The sequence below is a fragment of the Parambassis ranga genome, chromosome 20, assembly GCF_900634625.1.
Source record: "Parambassis ranga chromosome 20, fParRan2.1, whole genome shotgun sequence".
NCBI lineage: Eukaryota > Metazoa > Chordata > Actinopteri > Ambassidae > Parambassis > Parambassis ranga.
The window spans coordinates 12,827,674-12,845,908 of record NC_041040.1 but is presented as its reverse complement, the minus strand read 5'-3'; the positions used below and the strand labels follow the sequence as shown (position 1 = coordinate 12,845,908).

General features: G+C 43.1%; 1 protein-coding gene across 6 annotated transcripts in view; it reads left to right on the top strand.

Moving 5' to 3' along the window:
• Window positions 1–18,235, top strand: part of ncoa2 (nuclear receptor coactivator 2) — a 44,483-nt gene that overhangs the window by 17,170 nt on the left and 9,078 nt on the right. For all 6 annotated transcript variants that reach the window (XM_028432593.1, XM_028432592.1, XM_028432594.1 and 3 more), the window contains 9 exons: window positions 2,761–2,868; window positions 3,383–3,555; window positions 6,158–6,261; window positions 8,748–8,925; window positions 10,275–10,463; window positions 12,139–12,240; window positions 13,001–13,141; window positions 13,280–13,427; window positions 13,837–15,193. In XM_028432593.1, the coding sequence (XP_028288394.1) occupies window positions 2,780–2,868; window positions 3,383–3,555; window positions 6,158–6,261; window positions 8,748–8,925; window positions 10,275–10,463; window positions 12,139–12,240; window positions 13,001–13,141; window positions 13,280–13,427; window positions 13,837–15,193 (2,481 nt within the window). In that variant the 5' untranslated portion in view covers window positions 2,761–2,779. The remainder of the gene's footprint in view (window positions 1–2,760; window positions 2,869–3,382; window positions 3,556–6,157; window positions 6,262–8,747; window positions 8,926–10,274; window positions 10,464–12,138; window positions 12,241–13,000; window positions 13,142–13,279; window positions 13,428–13,836; window positions 15,194–18,235) is intronic.

The following is an 18,235-nucleotide window of genomic DNA, read 5'->3' as shown; positions in this document are numbered from 1 at the left end:
ATTTAGTTGTAAATCTTTCATTTTAACAGAAAGTGTGATTAAATCATTTATTCTGTATGGGTGTAGCAGATTGGTTGGCATCATAATGGATTCTGCTCAGCTCTACCTGCATATTAGAGCCATAAACATGATTGTCTGTGTCATCTCCATTTTCATCATGTACATCACTGCTCTGACGTCTGAGTGTGTGGTTGAGTCATTCAGTCATACCATCAGAACAACACCTGTTTTCTGATATGTTTTGGCTCTAAAGCTAAGGGGATAAGGTTGAGAATTTATGATGTCAATGATGAAAAACACATGAAAGGTGCATGCCATCATTCTCCTATTGTGGCCTGTGATAAACTCTCCCTTAGTGGCTGATGTTGACAATTAACTCTGTCCTGTTAGTGGTGCCCAGCTGTTTATAGCTGCCCAGGGATTCGGGGCATTTTCTAGGATTAAAAAAATTCCTCTAAAAATCAGACCTCACAGCAATGAATATGGCCTACCAGCCTGCTTTCCAGGCTGTCTGGCTGTCTGTGTTGGTGTCATTGAGACGTGCCTTGTACTTCCAGCCCCTCTTATTTGTCTCAACGTACAATGACCCATCATTACTGCCGTGTCAAGGAGATGGAGGCAACCAATCATAACTGGCCCAGCGGGACAGATGCAACCAATCAGGTCTTGAATCCCCATGGTAACTTGTGCTTGAAAGCCCAGGGACAACCAATAGGAGCAGAGAGTAACACTTAGCTATTAGAGTTTAATGGCCTGTTTCTGTTGTCATTAATAAAATCACATAACCTCTGCTACAGAGACTGTTATATTTTCAGTGGACAGCACAGTCCCATGGCATAAAGACACCCTGATGGCTTTCAGAAAAGCTTCATACAAGGACATATGCACACGTTTGTGTACCTTTATGTGTCCATTCACTGTACAGGCCAACAATAGTACTCAAGTCACTTGTCAACAGAATGTGTTTACCCTTCAGAGTCTCCTCTGCATCTCTAGCCAACCACCATTGCTTTGACTTCATCCATTTGAACACCGACCCTACCATTATTTTAAAGTAGGTCACTCCAGGCCAGGAGGGAGCCAGACTCAAGTTTGCATGGTCACTATCTCTCTTTTTAGTGTAGCCTGCTTCTGCCAAGCTATGCTATTCCACTGTGCTCTACATTGTGTTGTTCTCTACTCTGTTCCTCCTTATGTAATGGCTGTGCAGTGAGCGGTGTGTGTCATAGCCGTTTCCATGGTTAGAGTGGCAGAGTGTGTATCACTACACAGCATGCCCCAACTTTGGTCACTGTGCAGAGGCAGAGGAAAGACTTTCATTTTCCTTTCTCTAGGTTTCACTCTCGGTGGTTATCCTCTCTCCTTTCCTGCCCTTTATAGCCCACTCAAAGCAAAAAGGTGTAAACCCTAGACCAAAGATAAGGTGGCTTTCCACTGCAGAAACTCAGGCAAGATACACTGGACTTACTAAGTGATGTAATAATAGTCTCAGAAAATAAATCTCTCAGGACTTCACCTCTGGTATCATAAGCCAACATAGAAAAAAGTGAGTGGCAGGCTATTTGTCCACCTTTCTTCTGCTGTTTAATACTTTGTTTAATACTTTTGTGTCTAACCTTAGTCCAAATGGAAGCAAAATGACATGAATTCCTGCAGTGTAACAGTGATAGTGAGTGCTTTTTTGTCTCTTTTTTTTTTACAGTGTACCATCATACATGTACAGTTTTTGTGCAACTGTGTAAAGAGAATGGGATTTTTTAGCCCCTTGATAAATGTTAAATCTGAATATCTGAATAAGGCATGGAATGCATAATTAAAAATAAGAACATTTAAAAAAAAATGCCACCATTTATTTGCCAACATCTTGTATGCAATAGATGTTTTCCTATATAGAAGTCCATTAGCCACCATCAGATTTTCAGATGATGGTGGTAATTAATAAGACATTACTTTGATCAATAATTGATACTCTTTCATTTAGTGGCATTAGTTTCAGCCTGTGGTGACTCTCAGGGTAAGAGTCGGAGCAGAATTAAAGGCATGTTGCCATGCAGAATGAAGGGCAAACTCGCTCTTGCCTCCAAAGGCTCCAGCCTTGTTGTGTTTAAATTAATGACAGTGCAAATTTATACCACAGTGACCTAATGACATTTAATCTCATATGGAGAAAAAAATCCCAGGATAGCAGTTGGTGGGGGGTTGTTAGTAACTAAAAGAGAGTCGAGTGTCAGAACAAAGCCATCTCAGCACGATTTCTTATTTACTAACATCTTACACACTGCTGCATAGTCTCAACAGGAGCAGACAACAGTTGTGTTTGGAGTGACACCAGTACAGGCGAAGCCATCTAAGGCATTTTGTACAGATGAACGCATGTTGTCATTGTAAACCCAGTCTGCCCTTAATGTGAGCTGGCTTTGCTGGGTTTCATGTAACGAATGGGTTTTTCTTGGTACATGGTTGTGCACGCAGTCTGGTGCTGTGGGCAAAGCGCCGTGCTCTCATTTCAGTCTCTCTGGGGAGAGCTGCGCCATCAGAGAGAAATGATTGAATCTCTTCCTCCGCTCCATTTTCACTCATTTCTCCTGGAGTGGATCGGCTTGTGTTCCCACAGGGTTGTGTGTGAGTTGTATGCAGATCATGTCTATGTTGGCATGTACACACATGCACAGGTGTTTTTCTACAGAAGTGTGTTGGAATTTAGAGTCGAGTTTGTAAGCACCGTTTAAATCGCCTTGCTTCTGTGTGTTTATATTCCAGACGCTGATATGCATTGAGGATGAGTGGAGTTGGTGAAAACTCATCTGACCCTGCCAGGGCAGAGTCGCGAAAACGCAAAGAATGTTCTACTGAACTTCTAGGACCTAGGTAAGTCAAAGTTTCAAGGACTGTGTTTTATTGCTGCATTTAATCGCATACATTTTAACGTCATTGTCATGCAGCAAAGGTCAGATACATGTTCAACCTCACTATACAAATAAGTTGAATTGAATGTGCAGCACTTACCCACAGCACTCTGCTGTTGTGACAGCTAACCCTGGAGCACTGTCGCAGAATGTATTCTATATCTGCATAATTAATCTGTTGACAACAGCTAAAGAATGTAGGTTTTCTTTATTGAGGCACTGCACCATGTTAGCGTACTGAAAAGGCCCTAGAGATATATATAAGTCACTTAAAACATACTTGACTCCTGCCTTGCACCTCCCTTACCCCCCCCCCCCCAGGTTTGCAGCTATGAAAAATAAGGGCTTCTTAGTCATATGAAGAGATGTGTTTGTACCATGAATTTTCTTTGCTGCCCAAGAGTAGCATTACGATCCCTGCTGCCCCCCCTTTCTTAACAGTGCCCCCCCCCAATGTTATTTTTTTGTCTTTTCAGTCCCAAGCGGAGTAACGAGAAGCGCAACCGCGAGCATGAGAACAAATACATTGAAGAGCTTGCCGAGTTGATCTTTGCCAACTTCAACGATATCGACAACTTCAATGTCAAGCCTGACAAATGTGCAATCCTGAAGGAAACTGTGAAACAAATCAGACAAATAAAGGAGCAAGGTACGAGTGAAAAAATGTTTTTGACACCTTTTTTTTCTGAACTTGTCGAAGTGATGGCTCCAATAGTGTAAAGAATATACACAATTTACCTGAGCTCCTGTCTCGTTAGAAGTCCCATAGTTTTTCCCTTCAGCTTTTATGACATAAACCAAGCCTAACCTGAAAGTGAGAGTTTATGGCTGCTGCATAAGCTCTGAAAAAAACTGAATATTCGGGTGAATTCTTTGGGTTGAAGTATTGCTGGGAGTGCTACAGGTGGCACGATGTTGATCTTATGGTCTAGGATCTGCTGTAAAAGATGTTGCTGTTCAGGAGCAACACAGTTGATTTAATGTTATCATCATATAGTATTCATGAAGAAAAGCAGCTTCTTGATGACTGCCAGTCTTTCCCATGTCCCAATGTTCAGGGCCACAACAGGCAAATGTGTTCAAGTGTAGATGCCACCTTAGTAGTCGTTAGTAATTGGTCGACATTTGTCTTTTTTCATTTTGACTTTAACAGATCTAGAACAATGAAAGCCTGTTTTTTTTCTTCCATCAACATGGAGCTCAAAAAACATTTTGAATTAATTAATAAGGCAAACAGAAACTTAGACTTTGACAATGCGCACAAAAAGCAGCTTGAATGACTGGTAGACAAAGGGTGACCCACTCGACGTGTGTATTAATCACACCAGCTGATGAGGTCATCTTGTTTTATGTGACTCACAGAGCCAAGTCTTATGTAATGGTAAGCAGTGTGATGCAAAAATCTCCAGCTACTGTCTGTTCCATTTTCCCTCCTCGACCCTTCCCCTCTGCATTATTATTTTTTTTGTTCACTCTTTGCAAGAGTGACAGTCAGTCACTGCCATGGTGCTTCTGAAGGCTGTAACTACAGATGGCTGCTCTCTATACATCAGTGGTCATGTGGAAAACTCCATAGTTTCAATAAAGAGCCATTCATTGTTTACAAATATAGATGCTGGAAACTTGATGAATGCTTAAAATAGATGCTCACAATTACTTTACTAGTTGTTCTTTTTATCACACCTTATTTGTTTAGTGTGATGTACCATCAATGTGTGGGTTGTTTGGTGCATCTTTTTAACTGTAGCTCTTCTTTGTGTGTGTGTGTGTGTTATTCTGGATTTATTTAGGCATTACTTTTTGGTGACTTAATGACTGCGCTTTCCTGCACAGAAGTTCAATGCAGTTATGACGTGCTTAGGAAAAAAACTGCCTCCTACTGAAAGCTGTTAATTTATTCCAGTTGTTCCCCTCATGCTGTCTGCATACATGTTAAATTAGGATGACAAAGCTTAGCATGGGCTTGATATGGCATAGCTATTTGTTTTACAGCAGCCTGTACACTTTGTATTGGCAACAGTGATATGTAAAATAGTAGTTCAGTATTCTCAACTCGTTGTTTTTATTCACTGTGTTTGTGAAAATACAGTAAATTGTTAATTATAAGAAGGGGGGAAAGAGTTTATAGTACATGTTACTACCTTCTATAATGGATCTGTTCCTCCCTCTAGTTGTGGCACAGTTCTGCAGACAGACAGAAAGCCGGTGAGGGCCACACTGACATTGAGTGATGGGTCTGTACCCAGGGCAGCTGTGCTGGTCTACTGGGCCCTGCTGGGCCTGGAGAGGTCCTGCTGATGCACACATCATTAATGCTGAAAGAGATGAATATGGGTCTGTAGGGTGTTGCACAAGCCCACAGAGCTCAGGGAAACCTGCATTTGTGTGAGCGTTCACACATCTATACTCCTCCCAAAAAGAGAGAAGGACACGATTTTGTTTGCTTTTCATCACAATATTTTCTCACCATATGGTCAGCCCTTTCCTTGGCATGGTGCGACAGTTAAATGTGTCCCCCCCAACAGCCCACTCATATTCCGCCTCTCATCATCAGCTCTAAAAGTAGGGCAGCCTACTCTCCGAACATAAGGCTTCTCTGCATGGTTATTAACCCACTCACGTGGACAAATGCAAAGCACCAGAGTGCAGGTACAGGAGCTTCTAGGATACTCTAAACCCATTGCAGAATTTGTAAATTATATTTTGGTATATTAGGTAATAGATTATTAAGTAATAAACCAGATATTAGTTGTATTATTATTTAATAATTTGGTTTAATTTAGATGAGTGTATCATCTACTTTGTAGATAGACTGCTGCTTGAATACTTTGCAGCACCTTGCTGTCCTATATGGAACCACAGTTAGCTTGCCTTTTTTTCAGCTGCCCTACACTCATACTGTAACAAATGTCACACAGCCTTTCACGCTGCTGCTCTCTGCTTGGGTTTGAGCCACAGCCACATTTTGACAAAGGGACCAAATGTGTTTGTTTTGTAACTGTATGGGATCTTGTTAAAAAACGATTGTCAACAAGTAGTCTCTTTGAAGTATGTGCGTCACTTTCAGGAGGAAAATTGTAAAATTGTTTGCCTCTGCCTCTTTTTTTTTTCTTCTTCATGGATCTGCAGGTTTTAATGTTCCGTGGTGCCGTTTTCTTTGCCAAAATCACAGTGAAAACCTGTTTCATAACCAGGACTGGATGCGATGTCCAATGCACAAACTTAAATGTTATTTAATTTTCTGTTAACAGAAAAAGCTGCAGCAGCAAATGAAGAGGAGGTACAGAAGGCTGATGTCTCATCAACAGGCCAAAGTGTGATTGACAAAGATGCCTTGGGACCAATGATGCTGGAGGTGGGTAGAGGGCATGTTTCTTACTCATAGTGTCATATCTGGTGAGGAAAATGTTGTGAAATACTACACTCAAACTGAAGTGTGCCACGTTGAACACTCATCCCAACACTCACATAGGACACACTCTCCTCTTTAAATCATGATTGGTATATAATGAAGAGTGCCATCCACAGAGAACAATCACAAATGGGCCAGTAGTGGTTGTGTGTGAGAGTAGCTGTGTGAAGTAAAAGCTGCCAGCATCTTGTATCTGCCCCTGATTGGCTGTAAATCACCGAGCAGAGCAATGGCCTCGTTGTACCGCGAAGGGCCACTGAAGTGCTTACATATAATGGGAAAGAAAGCAACAGCCTGGCGAATGAATCAGTCCATTCAGTCTGTGCTCTCACTCATTTCCTCCCTCCCTTTCTCTTTCTTTCTCTTGTTCAGTTCTCTTTTCTCTCTCCCTCCCCATCTTCTCTTCATTCGCCGCTAGATCTGTCCTGTCATGGAATATTTATAGCTCTCCTGGTCCAGCGTCACTGAATCGACATACTAACTCACGGCTAAATATAGCCCGGTGCAGCCTGCAAGCTTTCCCATCTGTCAGCAGCCCCAAAACACAGCGATCCTCCATTCACACCCGCTCCGCTCTAGCCATGTCCCCCTGTCCGCCAGCCTGGGCTCATTACATGATGCTCTGAGGAGAATGGCTGTCGGCAGGAAATGCACCCACTCGCCCTGTGACCCCTCCTCCCAGGCTGTCCGCTGCCCACTCTCATTCAGGCGCAGAGCAGGCAGTGAAGAAACATTAGTGTGCTGTTGCTTTAACCTTCTGGGAGCTGCAGCCTTGTTTGTCACATGACTGCTGTGGTTTATGGTTTAGCAAGTCCCACTACATAGGATTTCTGTTGTGTGGCATGAATTGTTTTGGTTTGAGTTTGTGTGTATGACTTTTTCCACACATCCAATTAGTTGGCTCATTATAATTTAAATCAATAAATATCTAATGAAATTATAACGGCATGAGTGCATTGTTTTTAACAAGACAGTAAGTAGCTTTGTCATGCAGAAAATGCATACCATTTAGAAAGAAGTCATTAAAAGAGAATCCCTGTTTGCATAGTGGCAGTATAATTTAAATAACTCAGAAGAGGATCGTTAACCAGATTTTCCCCATTTCCTACATAAACCAAGACAATAGGTAAGGTGCAAAGTAGAACAGATACAGTACAGCGAGAGCGATCACGATGTATTTATTTATAGTATAATGATTTAAAAATGGCTTAAGTCGTCTCTACAGTGTATATTTAGTGAGGTCATTGTAAATTAAGGTATTGGCTAACAGCATTATGCAATAGTGTCTGGAGGAAGGCAAGTGCTGGCACTAGACAGTGTTTGCACTCTTTCTGTTTGCCCTACTTGTCCAGTTTGTGGCCTTTCTTCACACAGGGTGGACTTACACAACCCTGTTGCATTTTGGAACAGCTCTGCTTCATGCAGTGATAGATGAGATCTCCTTAAGTGTATTTTTAGAGTATGCTGTGGTAAGGCACAGCATGAACGTGTATACCTGCTATGTATAATGGAAACAGTGTAGTTTTAGATACAAACAGTTGATTATAGTGGTGCACTGGGTGTGGTGGTAGGGGATGGGTGAGATGAGCAAAAACACACAAATACCTAAGTCTTAGGTAGCTTTTAGGTTTTACAAGTATTAACAATGTGTAGTGTTTTGGTAATGATTATTTAAGCAGAGGTGAGGAGCAGACACCTTGAGAAGAGTCTCCTGTGTCTTATCATTACACCGACATTTGCCACTCCACGTGCACCAGAATTCCCTTTTCAAGGCTCCGGGTGATTTGATGGCCTAATTGACACCATCTTGTGTGTAATGGCTGACCTGGGGCTGTATTCTTTCAATTAAGTGCTGCTCCTCCCTCACATCCTCCAATCTCTGCAGGCACATGCTTTTATCCTGCTTCCAATCAGACAGCTGCACCGGTGTGTTTACGATCTGTACCCAGCACCAACCATTATCTCTTCAGACACTTTGTAAATGTTCTGCATATTACACAGTTTACTAACACTTGAACAACATTTCAGTATGTATCCGCATACTGGCTTATATACACATCACAAATTTCAATATCAACAGCCCCTTAATGCGGGTTTGTAATTCAAAGTTTAGCTGCAGTATAATTCCACTCTTTCACTTTGACAGCTAACACCGTTCTATTCATACTACTGGGATACACATCAGTCTGCTCCTCAGACAGGGTATAATTGTATCATTGTTTGATTAATTCCCTCTCACATCAAGCATAAAAAACACACATGGCTTCTGTGGCTGTTGTTGTTCACATATGTGTCCACAGAGATGTCCACATACATACATTATTTTTATTTGTATGATGTTGGTGGGAATTACAGTTAACTGTTTTTTGTCAGATTTGATCTGCACACAGAAAAATAAACTTGATTCTTACCTCTCTTTTCCCCTCCAGGCCCTGGATGGCTTCTTCTTTGTGGTGAACATGGAAGGCAACATAGTGTTTGTGTCTGAGAATGTGACCCAGTATCTTCGCTACAACCAGGAAGAGCTGATGAACACCAGTGTCTACAGCGTGCTGCATGTCGGGGATCACGCTGAGTTCATCAAGAACCTGCTGCCTAAATCCCTTGGTTAGTGTGGAGCTTATTTTCCCTGCCAGCATTTACTTTGCCATTTTTTCCCTACCTGTCAGTTTCTGTGCCACTTATAATCCATGTCCTCCTCTTTTCCTGACTCTGCGTATTTATCCTCTGTGTTGCATCACGTTTACATAGCTTCAATTGCCTCTTAACACCCTCACCTCTCTTCTTCTCTCTGTTAAAGCAGGTATGTTGTAGGTGGTTATTACAAAAGTGATGTCAGTTAAATTAAAACGTAAAAGAATTTATGGTTAAAGCACTGCAGAGCGTATGTGGGAAAGCTGGCTTGTCTAAAATGTTGGCACTGTGCATAGAACCTATAGGTTTTCTCTTTTGCTGATGAAATGCCCAGGCATTTGCTCTCACTCTCTTCTCCTCTTCCTCCCTCCCTTTTCAGCTAATTAACTTCCTTTTTTGGGCTTCTCTCCCCTGTCAGCAGCATCGTGCTCTTCCTATATTCTCATTTCATGCCCTTCCTTCCCCTTCTCTTCTTCTTTTTTTGTTATTCTCTATCTCTCCATTTGCCTCACACCCTTACCAAGTTCCCATTTTCATGTTCTCACTTTCCCATTTAGTAACCCTCCCAAAAAAATTTTTTGTAATTCTTTCCCTTTTCTGTTCGGTCATATCTACACCATTTAAATCCCTACTTCTGCATCTCTTCAGGAGTAGAGGTGATTTTGATCTAAATCACTGCAGCCCATCAGGAGCTATAAGTCCTCCTCTCCTTCTCTCCTGGTGCTTTGGATTGAGGTCTGAGTACCATCTAGCCATCTGGGGGGGAGAGCAGCACAGAGCAGAGTACCCTGGAAACGATCAGTGGGCTGTGTCCCAGATACTGGGAGATTATCAATGCACTGAATGAGATCACAAACCAGATGGAGTGTGATGGGAGTTTGCTAGAGTGAAATGAGTTGTGTGTGTGTGTGTGGGACTATACATGTCTCTTTCTTCTTTGTGTGTGTGTGTGTAAGTGTTGGAGAGAAGAAGAAAGATTGGCAATGATGTTTTAGAGGACATGCATATGGAGGCCTGGCTGTGATACATGGCTGTGGATAGATGGCACAGGGCTTAGGGCTCCAACTTTTCATTATGACAGATCTCTACCCAGCAACAGCTCTCTCTCATTTTTACACTTTCCGCCTTCATTCTCTCTGTCTTGCTCTCATTATGTCTTTCACTCACAGTGTGGTAGCCCCTCTTGGCTCGCTCCTCACATCTCCAAATCTCCCTGCTCTGTTGTTCAATTTTGGCTGCATTAAAAAAAAAAATGTCAAATACGATCTCCCCAGGAGGTCACATTGTAAAACCTCTTTTGCCCCCTTTCTGCTCCCCTGTAGTCAATGGTGTCCCATGGTCCAGCGAGGGTCCAAGAAGGAACAGTCACACGTTCAACTGTCGAATGCTGGTCAATCCACACAGCGAGAACCAGGACGAGCCGCATGAGCACGAGCCACAGCAGCAGAAATATGAGACCATGCAGTGTTTTGCCGTGTCTGAGCCCAAATCCATCAAGGAGGAAGGAGATGGTATGGAAGGGAAGGGGGGGGGGGGTAGTATGAGAAAAGAGAGTTGGAAAATCATTTGACACTGAACTATTATTTTTCTATGTGTTAAAACCAGTACTACAATCTTATTATGCCATGCACTACAAAAGTCTTGGATGCCGGATCACGAAAATCAAGAAAGTATCAACAAATTATCCTACAAGTAATCATCACCATGGAATATTGTTTAAAGTATTTATTAGTTACACTTACAATGAGTAGACAATCGTGTTATAACTGGTGCTGGTGCCACTCAACTTACATCCATGAAAAGTTAGGTGACACAAGGGAGACGAAAGGCTGGGCAGCTGTCATTAAAGCTCATCTATAATTCATCTACATCCCTCACAAACCTGGGCTTATGACTCTGAGGGGAGTATGTGTTTTAATCGTGTAGCGTAACGGCGAATCAATCTTTGGATAACCTTCGAAACAAAGCAGAATATGAACATGTATTTTGTAGGGTATAAGAGTGGAGAGAGAGAAAGAAGCAGCATTTTGTATTTGCTGCTTGTATAAACATCTGCTCGCCTTTCCTGGGAAATAATTTAAATTGCATGTTGCCTCCGCTCTTCTTACAGTGTTCAGTCACTGAGAGGTCACTGGGCTTTTCCTGTGGTTTTCATGGCTTTGGACAGGAACTTGAGATGTTGAAGTCTTAGTAAATTTCCATCACACGCATCCTTTATCCAGAAATTTCCAGACCTCTATAAAGAAGTGATATCGCTTGCTGTCAGTTGTATCGCCCTTGATCTAATACCACAATCCTTTTTTTGCTCGGTGGTAAATTAAAACAAGTGAAAATGCAAATGTTACATTCCCAAGCCTCTCTTTTCTCTTTGCTGGCTTCTTTTGTGCACCAGCTGCTTGCCAGCCATACTTTGGCAAACAGACTAACTAGGACTCAGGCCAGAGGTGTGTTGTGAGTGTTTGTGTGTATGTGAGTGGTGAGGCAGAATCAGTGGCTACAGTTGCAGGAATTTATCCAGCCGTAGACAGAAACAGGAAGGGTGAAAAGAGAAGGAAAGCAAGAAAATTAACAGAGATTCACAAATTTAAATGGCAGACCACCCAAGAGGTTCTGTTTACAAGGCAAAAAAAGAACTGTCTGTTAGCTGTTGCATTCATGTGTTTTCCAAAATTGTGTGGAATTGTGGGTATTACTGGCACGGGAAAGCTAGATGGCAGTCTTTTTGGGGTCACCCCAGCTCTGGTCTTGGCTGTGTCATTTGCGCATGTGTTAGAGGCAACTGTGATGATTGAGCAATAGCAATCTTTAATGTTGGGCCAGGGGAGGTGTCATCAGTGTGAGATGGCACTGTAGGTGAGACCAGCCGGAGACACGCACACAAGCGCACATGCAGTCACTTACACATCCACACACACACACACCTTCAAAGGTCACACTTCATCATTTCCCTTGCCAGCAATAGCTGCTCCTCCTCATGAAAGGAGCGGAGCCCTGATCCCCATGCTCATTAATAACTGTATTAATTATGCTGCTTGGGAATAACATGCATTTCATTTTCTTTCCCTCCCTCTGTCGCATCATTTACATCCCCGTCCTCTCCTCTCCTCTCTTTGTTATGTCTTTCTTTCCTCCACCCATTCCTTCTGCGTGCTCCTCTTTTGTCCCTCCCTTTCTTTTTTTTTTTAGACTTTCAGTCGTGCCTGATCTGCGTGGCTCGCAGGGTGCCCACGAAGGAAAGACCCATGCTTCCCACACATGAGAGCTTCACTACACGCCAGGACCTACAAGGTACACAAACCAGCCACACTTCGAGGAACTGTAAATTAATGTAGCATGGCTAACATGACTAGTCATTTTACATTGCATCTTCCCCACTGATTGTTACACTTAGCTTTGCCCAGCATTGAAAGAATATTATAGCCCCAGCTCCGCCTTCTGCTCATGTCATGAGCCTGTAAATCACATCACACGACACTTTAGGTATTAAAAGATTATTATATCCTTTAAAATAGCCCTTAGGATTGAACACAGTATTTAAAACTAGCTAGTTAGTCACTGACGTATAGTAATTTGCTTGGTTACCCACCCAGATCTCTGTATGTATGCCTCTGCGTATTTACCTGACTGACAGTGTTTTCCTTTTTTTTTCATTCTAAACACTACTTCAATAAAAATATTTTCTTGTACCTTCTAGAGCTTGTTGGAGTTGGTGTAATGCTGTGAATGGCTCCCATTTATAGATGTTAGTGTGACAGTGTCTTTAGTCAGTCCCTATGTCTGTCAATCAAGTAGCAGTATGCTTGTCAGCCTTTCAAATGCATTGCCGCCTCCATTTAAATTACATTCCACTGAGAGACAACTGTTACACTGCTGCCGGTGCCTGTGTGTGGATGTACTTGTTGAGCTCTAAAGATAGCCTGGTTGACTTTTAAAAGGAGTCCCTCTCCTCTTTTTATACATCCACTTTATGTCAATGCTTTGCTATCCACATTTTGTGTATTTGTATAGAAACCCCCTTCCATGTCTAAGACCTTGATCTGGTCCTCAGGCAAAATCACATCCTTGGATACCAGTCTGTTACGAGCATCCATGAAACCAGGCTGGGAAGATCTGGTGAGGCGTTGTATCCAGAGGTTTCACCTTCAGAATGATGGAGAAATATCGTTTGCCAAGCGACATCAGCAGGAAGGTAATATCCTGTTGACTTTTTGTTTTTCCACTTGAACCTTGACTTCTTCTAATGCTCTTCTTTTACAGGCTAATCAGAAGAAAGCTGTTAATTTATTTGTGTGCATATTTACTAATAAAAGGACACTTGTGCCCTCAGTTCTCCGCCATGGCCAAGCATTCAGTCCCATCTACCGGTTCTCCTTGTCTGATGGAACCATTGTCTCGGCCCACACCAAGAGCAAATTGGTGCGCTCGCCTGCCACCAACGAACCGCAGCTCTACATGTCACTGCACATTCTACAGAGGTATGTCTTCCTAGATTCACTCTTTCAGATAGCCAGAGACGGATCTGCAGTGTGCACTTTCAGGTTTTAGCCTGTTAGTGCCCTGCAGCATTCATGTAATCTGTGTGGATAGGATAATATCTCAACTCAAGCTTGACTGTCTGATGCTGATATGCTAATATTCTTGGGTCTGCAGTTATCCTTTCCTTTATCTAAGTGTAGTTTGCACCACCAAGGTGGGACTGATCCATAAAATAATACAAATATGATTCAGATATGACTGGTGTTAATGTACCAAACACATTTTTATTGCATTATATCAAACCCTAGCAACATTTTCATACTGCTTAGTGCTGCAGTCTTCCCAGCTCCCACTCTGCTACTGAGTCTCTCAATAACTGTATTATTGTGGTTTTTTTTTAACCTCTAGGGAGCAGACTGTATGTGGAATGGGCCAGGATATGGGACCTGGCAATCAGGCCACAGGGATGGCCAACAAACCAATGAACTCCTCTACTCCCTCCATGACTCCTCCAACCCCAGGCAGTTTGCCAGGTTCGGGGCCTCAGGGCCAAGACACTACCATCAGCAGCAACAGCACGCCTTTCTCTCCTCCAGGCCCTGCTGGTCCCAGAGAACCAGCAGCCATGGGGGGCCATATGCAGGGCTATCGCTTTGGCTGTCCCCCACCACATAACCACACTGGGGGAATGCAACCACCACAGCAGGGCCCCAACTGGAGGATGAACAGTCCTTCCCGTGCCAGTCCAAGCCCGGCCGGGGGCCCCCATCCACCTCAACAGAACTCTATGCTGTCACCCAGGCACCGAGGGAGTCCTGGGGGGGCAGGCAGCCCTCGTGTAGCAGGAGGTCTGCATTCACCCTCTCCAGTGGGGATGTGTGGTGGAGGAACTGGAGGTGCAGGCAGTAGCACGACTACTGCACATTCTAACAGCTACACTAGCAGTTCCCTGTCAGCCCTGCAAGCCCTTAGTGAGTGCCACGGTGTAGGACACGGGCATGGACCCCCTCATGCACATACATTGGGGTCTCCAGACCGGAAAATAGGCTCCCCAGCTGGGGTCACACCAGGTTCAGGAGTAAACACTCATCTGATGTCAAAACTTGGAGGAGGCAGCAGTGCTCCTGGTGGTACAGGAGACTCATTTGGACCTCACTCAGAAGTGAGTCAGGGGCACACCCAGGGTCACACAGATGGCAACCTTGCTGAGCCCAAGGACGAGAGGGACGGGCCCCTTGAGGGTCACGATCTTCATAACCGTGTGCATGACAATAAGGGTCACACCAAGTTACTGCAACTGCTCACCACCAAACCAGAACCACTGGAGACACCCCTTTCCCCTGGCTCAGGTGGTGAGGGCAAGGACCAGACTGGGCAGGGGACCCGGGGTCCCCACACAGGAGGGAATTCTCATGCAACCTCCCTTAAAGAAAAACACAAAATTCTCCACCAACTGCTGCAGAATAGTACATCACCTGTAGACCTTGCTAAACTCACTGCAGAGGCTACCGGCAAAGACATGGGCCAGGACCAAGCCCAGGGCTCTGGTAGTACAGCCTCTGGGGCAGAAATGACTCCTAAGCAGGAGCCATTGAGCCCCAAGAAAAAGGACAACGCCCTGCTACGCTACCTACTGGATAAGGATGACACTGTATTGAAGGACAAGGTTCCTAAACTGGAGCCTGGAGAGGTGAAGATTGAAGGAGGCAAGCACCCCCAGGTCAAGGCAGAGAAACAGGATGCAGGATACGAACGGGCTGAGCAGGTCAGTTTATACAAAAAAAAATCAAAACAATTAAAATGTTTTATTGAATAACTTTTTCTTTCTTTGACATGATAAAATAACTAGCGTTGCCCCAAATCTGACTTGTAACCTCTTTAGCCTGTTACAAACGCCAAAAGTTTTTTTGCCTCGTGTTGCTCCACTTGCCTTTTCTCTCCGTTTTAGCTTTAATCTGGGTTAGGTAGCAGATGTTGGCTCCTCTAAGTCCCATGTCCACGCAGGATGTTGCAGCCAAATGCACAAACAGTCAGGCAGTGTAGAAGACAGACAGTATTTGTGGCGTATATGCTTCCAGATTTATAGTCTTGTCATATACACTTAATTCATTGTGCAGGTTTTTTTATTAACGTATATAAACACATGTGGTCCTTTCACTGCCTGTGTTGGCAGCACAAGCTGAGGGAATCTATTCGCCAGCTTCAAACAACTGTGACATTTGGAAGGAGCCCCTGTGGTTCTTCAGCCATTTGATCCTAGTTGCATTTGGCCAGAATCCTCAGGTCTGGCACCGAGCTCAGGTCAGGACTGGCGCTTAAAGAGAGAAATGAGTAAAACAGAGCGAGCAGGGAGAGTGTTGCTGGTAGCAGACGTTTCAGCAAGTTTTTAGACCAACCTGCTGATGGTCTAAAGCAGAGGAAAGCCAACCAATGTTTGGTTGGCTTTCAAACAGGAAACCTGCGTATGACGTGCTCTGCTAAAGACATGTTCAAGACACGAGTCTGTAAATGTCATTCTTTCACACTCTTCATGCACAGAATTACATAGAATTACGCACGATTACACAAAGACCATTCTACTCTGCTGCCCCTGTTTCTCTCATCAGACCAGTTGTGTAGTCCTAAGTTATGTGCATGCTGTTTAAATGTCAGTTACATTGAACAAAGGTCACTTTCTTAATAGAAATGCATGTTCATCTTTTCGTAAAACCACAAAGCAGCGTCCCCACCCCTCTGAGTTCTGAGTCACGTGTGTATGAAATGTCTAAAGCTCGTCTTTAAGGGAATAATTAAGAACCATTTATATTCTTGCAGCCACCTACTTTGTGACACAAACCAAGAAGGGCACTGGTACAGAATCTCACGTAGCACTGTGTGCTAATTGTTCATACAGTATCTACTTGTGTACACAGGAAGAGAAAGGGAAGGTGATTCGTTGGATAATAAGCCACAGTTGAACTGAACAAAGAAGGGGAGATGAGAGAGGTGTAGATACCCCCAGGAGAGCCCAGCCTCGGCAGGCAGAGTGAAAATGATGAGCCATATGCTCCTGCATGTCCTCCCTGCTACCATGGAGATAGAGGGGAGAGGGAGTGCTGTGTTTGTAGAACATGGAGTAAAGGGAAGTGGAAATTGAGAGAAATAAATGCTTATTGTTAAATATTTTATTTTCTAATTAAAATTAGTTTATTTCTGCACAAATTAAATCTGGGATTCTCATTAAGGTGGTGATTAAAGCACTCATAGTTTTGGCAATGGGCGGGCTCGTTCCAGGGTCACTGATTTTACTAACTAGAAGAAGGTCATTTGTTAGACATGCACTAAGCCATGACTTCATTAGAGCATTACATGTGTGTGAGTGGGTTTGTGCTTCTTACTGGTGAATCGCTGCTTGTCCATGTGTGAAAGCTGACTGTACTAGTTAAAGCGTCCACTCATCCTCCTCTCTACTAACCTCACCCACTGTTTTCTCACTGACTGTCCCTCCCTCTGCCTCACTCCTCCTCATGATTGTTTGAGAGCTGAATTATTGATGGTTAGAGCAGAGCTAAATAAGAAATCAGAGCAGATTCTGAAGGGAGGTATGGGCAACAGTGGGGATAGTTAAGGAACAGCGATGATGATCTGAGTCAATCAGCATAAACGATAGTCCTCCTTAATTTAAAACAGCCCATTTTGCCATCTGCCTGTCCTGACAAGTGGTGCAGGCCATTCTGCCAAAAACTTGTATCTTCATTCTCCACATGCTTGCTCACCAAAGCAGCAGTGACCGCAGCATCCGGCTGCATCACATTCCAGCTCTGTCACACCTGTTAAGAAGATCTGCATTTCAACCTGACTGTTTGTGGCCAGGCTTTTTTACTGTTCCACATCTGTGAAGCCAAAATTGACTTAAATGTGTAAATGAATTCCTATAATTAATAAAGTAATTGGAATTGTTATGCAAGCTAAGGCTAACTGGTTAAATTCTGCATTCAGTTGCTTTTAAACTTAGGTGGAGAACCTGATAACAGCTCATGAACCTTGTCTTAATCAGCAGTCATTACCAAGCTGTTATTCTGCAGACAAAATCCGTTTATGGTTATTAGTTGGCTGTCTGGATGTACCCGTACTAAAATACAACCACTTTGATGTTAGATTGGATTTATTTGTACATTTTAAGTGAGTATCACAGAGTACAAAAGCCACTTCTATTAGGATCATTATAGAGAACGGTGTTCGTCTTTAAAACTGATTCAAAGTGGAAATTCTATATTTTTAATTTTTACAATAATTTTAACAAAGATGAGTAATAATCCCAAAATGTGATCATTTTCAGCCTTTACATGGGGGATGCAGTTGATGTCATTTTTATGATGATAAAAATGGCCATTTCAGCTCTTGACTTGTTTTTGTTCAGTCCCTTTTTTATTTTTAGGCTGACAAAAGGCCAGCGTGATTCTGGGGTGAAGCGACTTTTCCCTTTCCCTTACTGACACTTGCACTTCTGCTTTTTCCTCACTCTATTTTTTAGTTCCCTTTCCAATAAAATTGCACGGCCTTGGTCAGAAAGACACAATAGTCCTCTTGAAGTCCACATTGACATTAGTGTACATGTACATACAGAATTTTGAAGTTAGAACAGTGACAGATGTTTAAATGGATTGGGAATGGTGATCATATCAGGACGGATGTGTAAGGTTTATGTGGCAGATTGGTGCAAGAATACACATTTGTCAGGGCTCATCACTAGACTTCCATGAGAAATTCTGCCTGCTGTTGCTAGGCTTGTTAATGTCTCTAGTCTAGTCTAGTCTATGTCAGATAT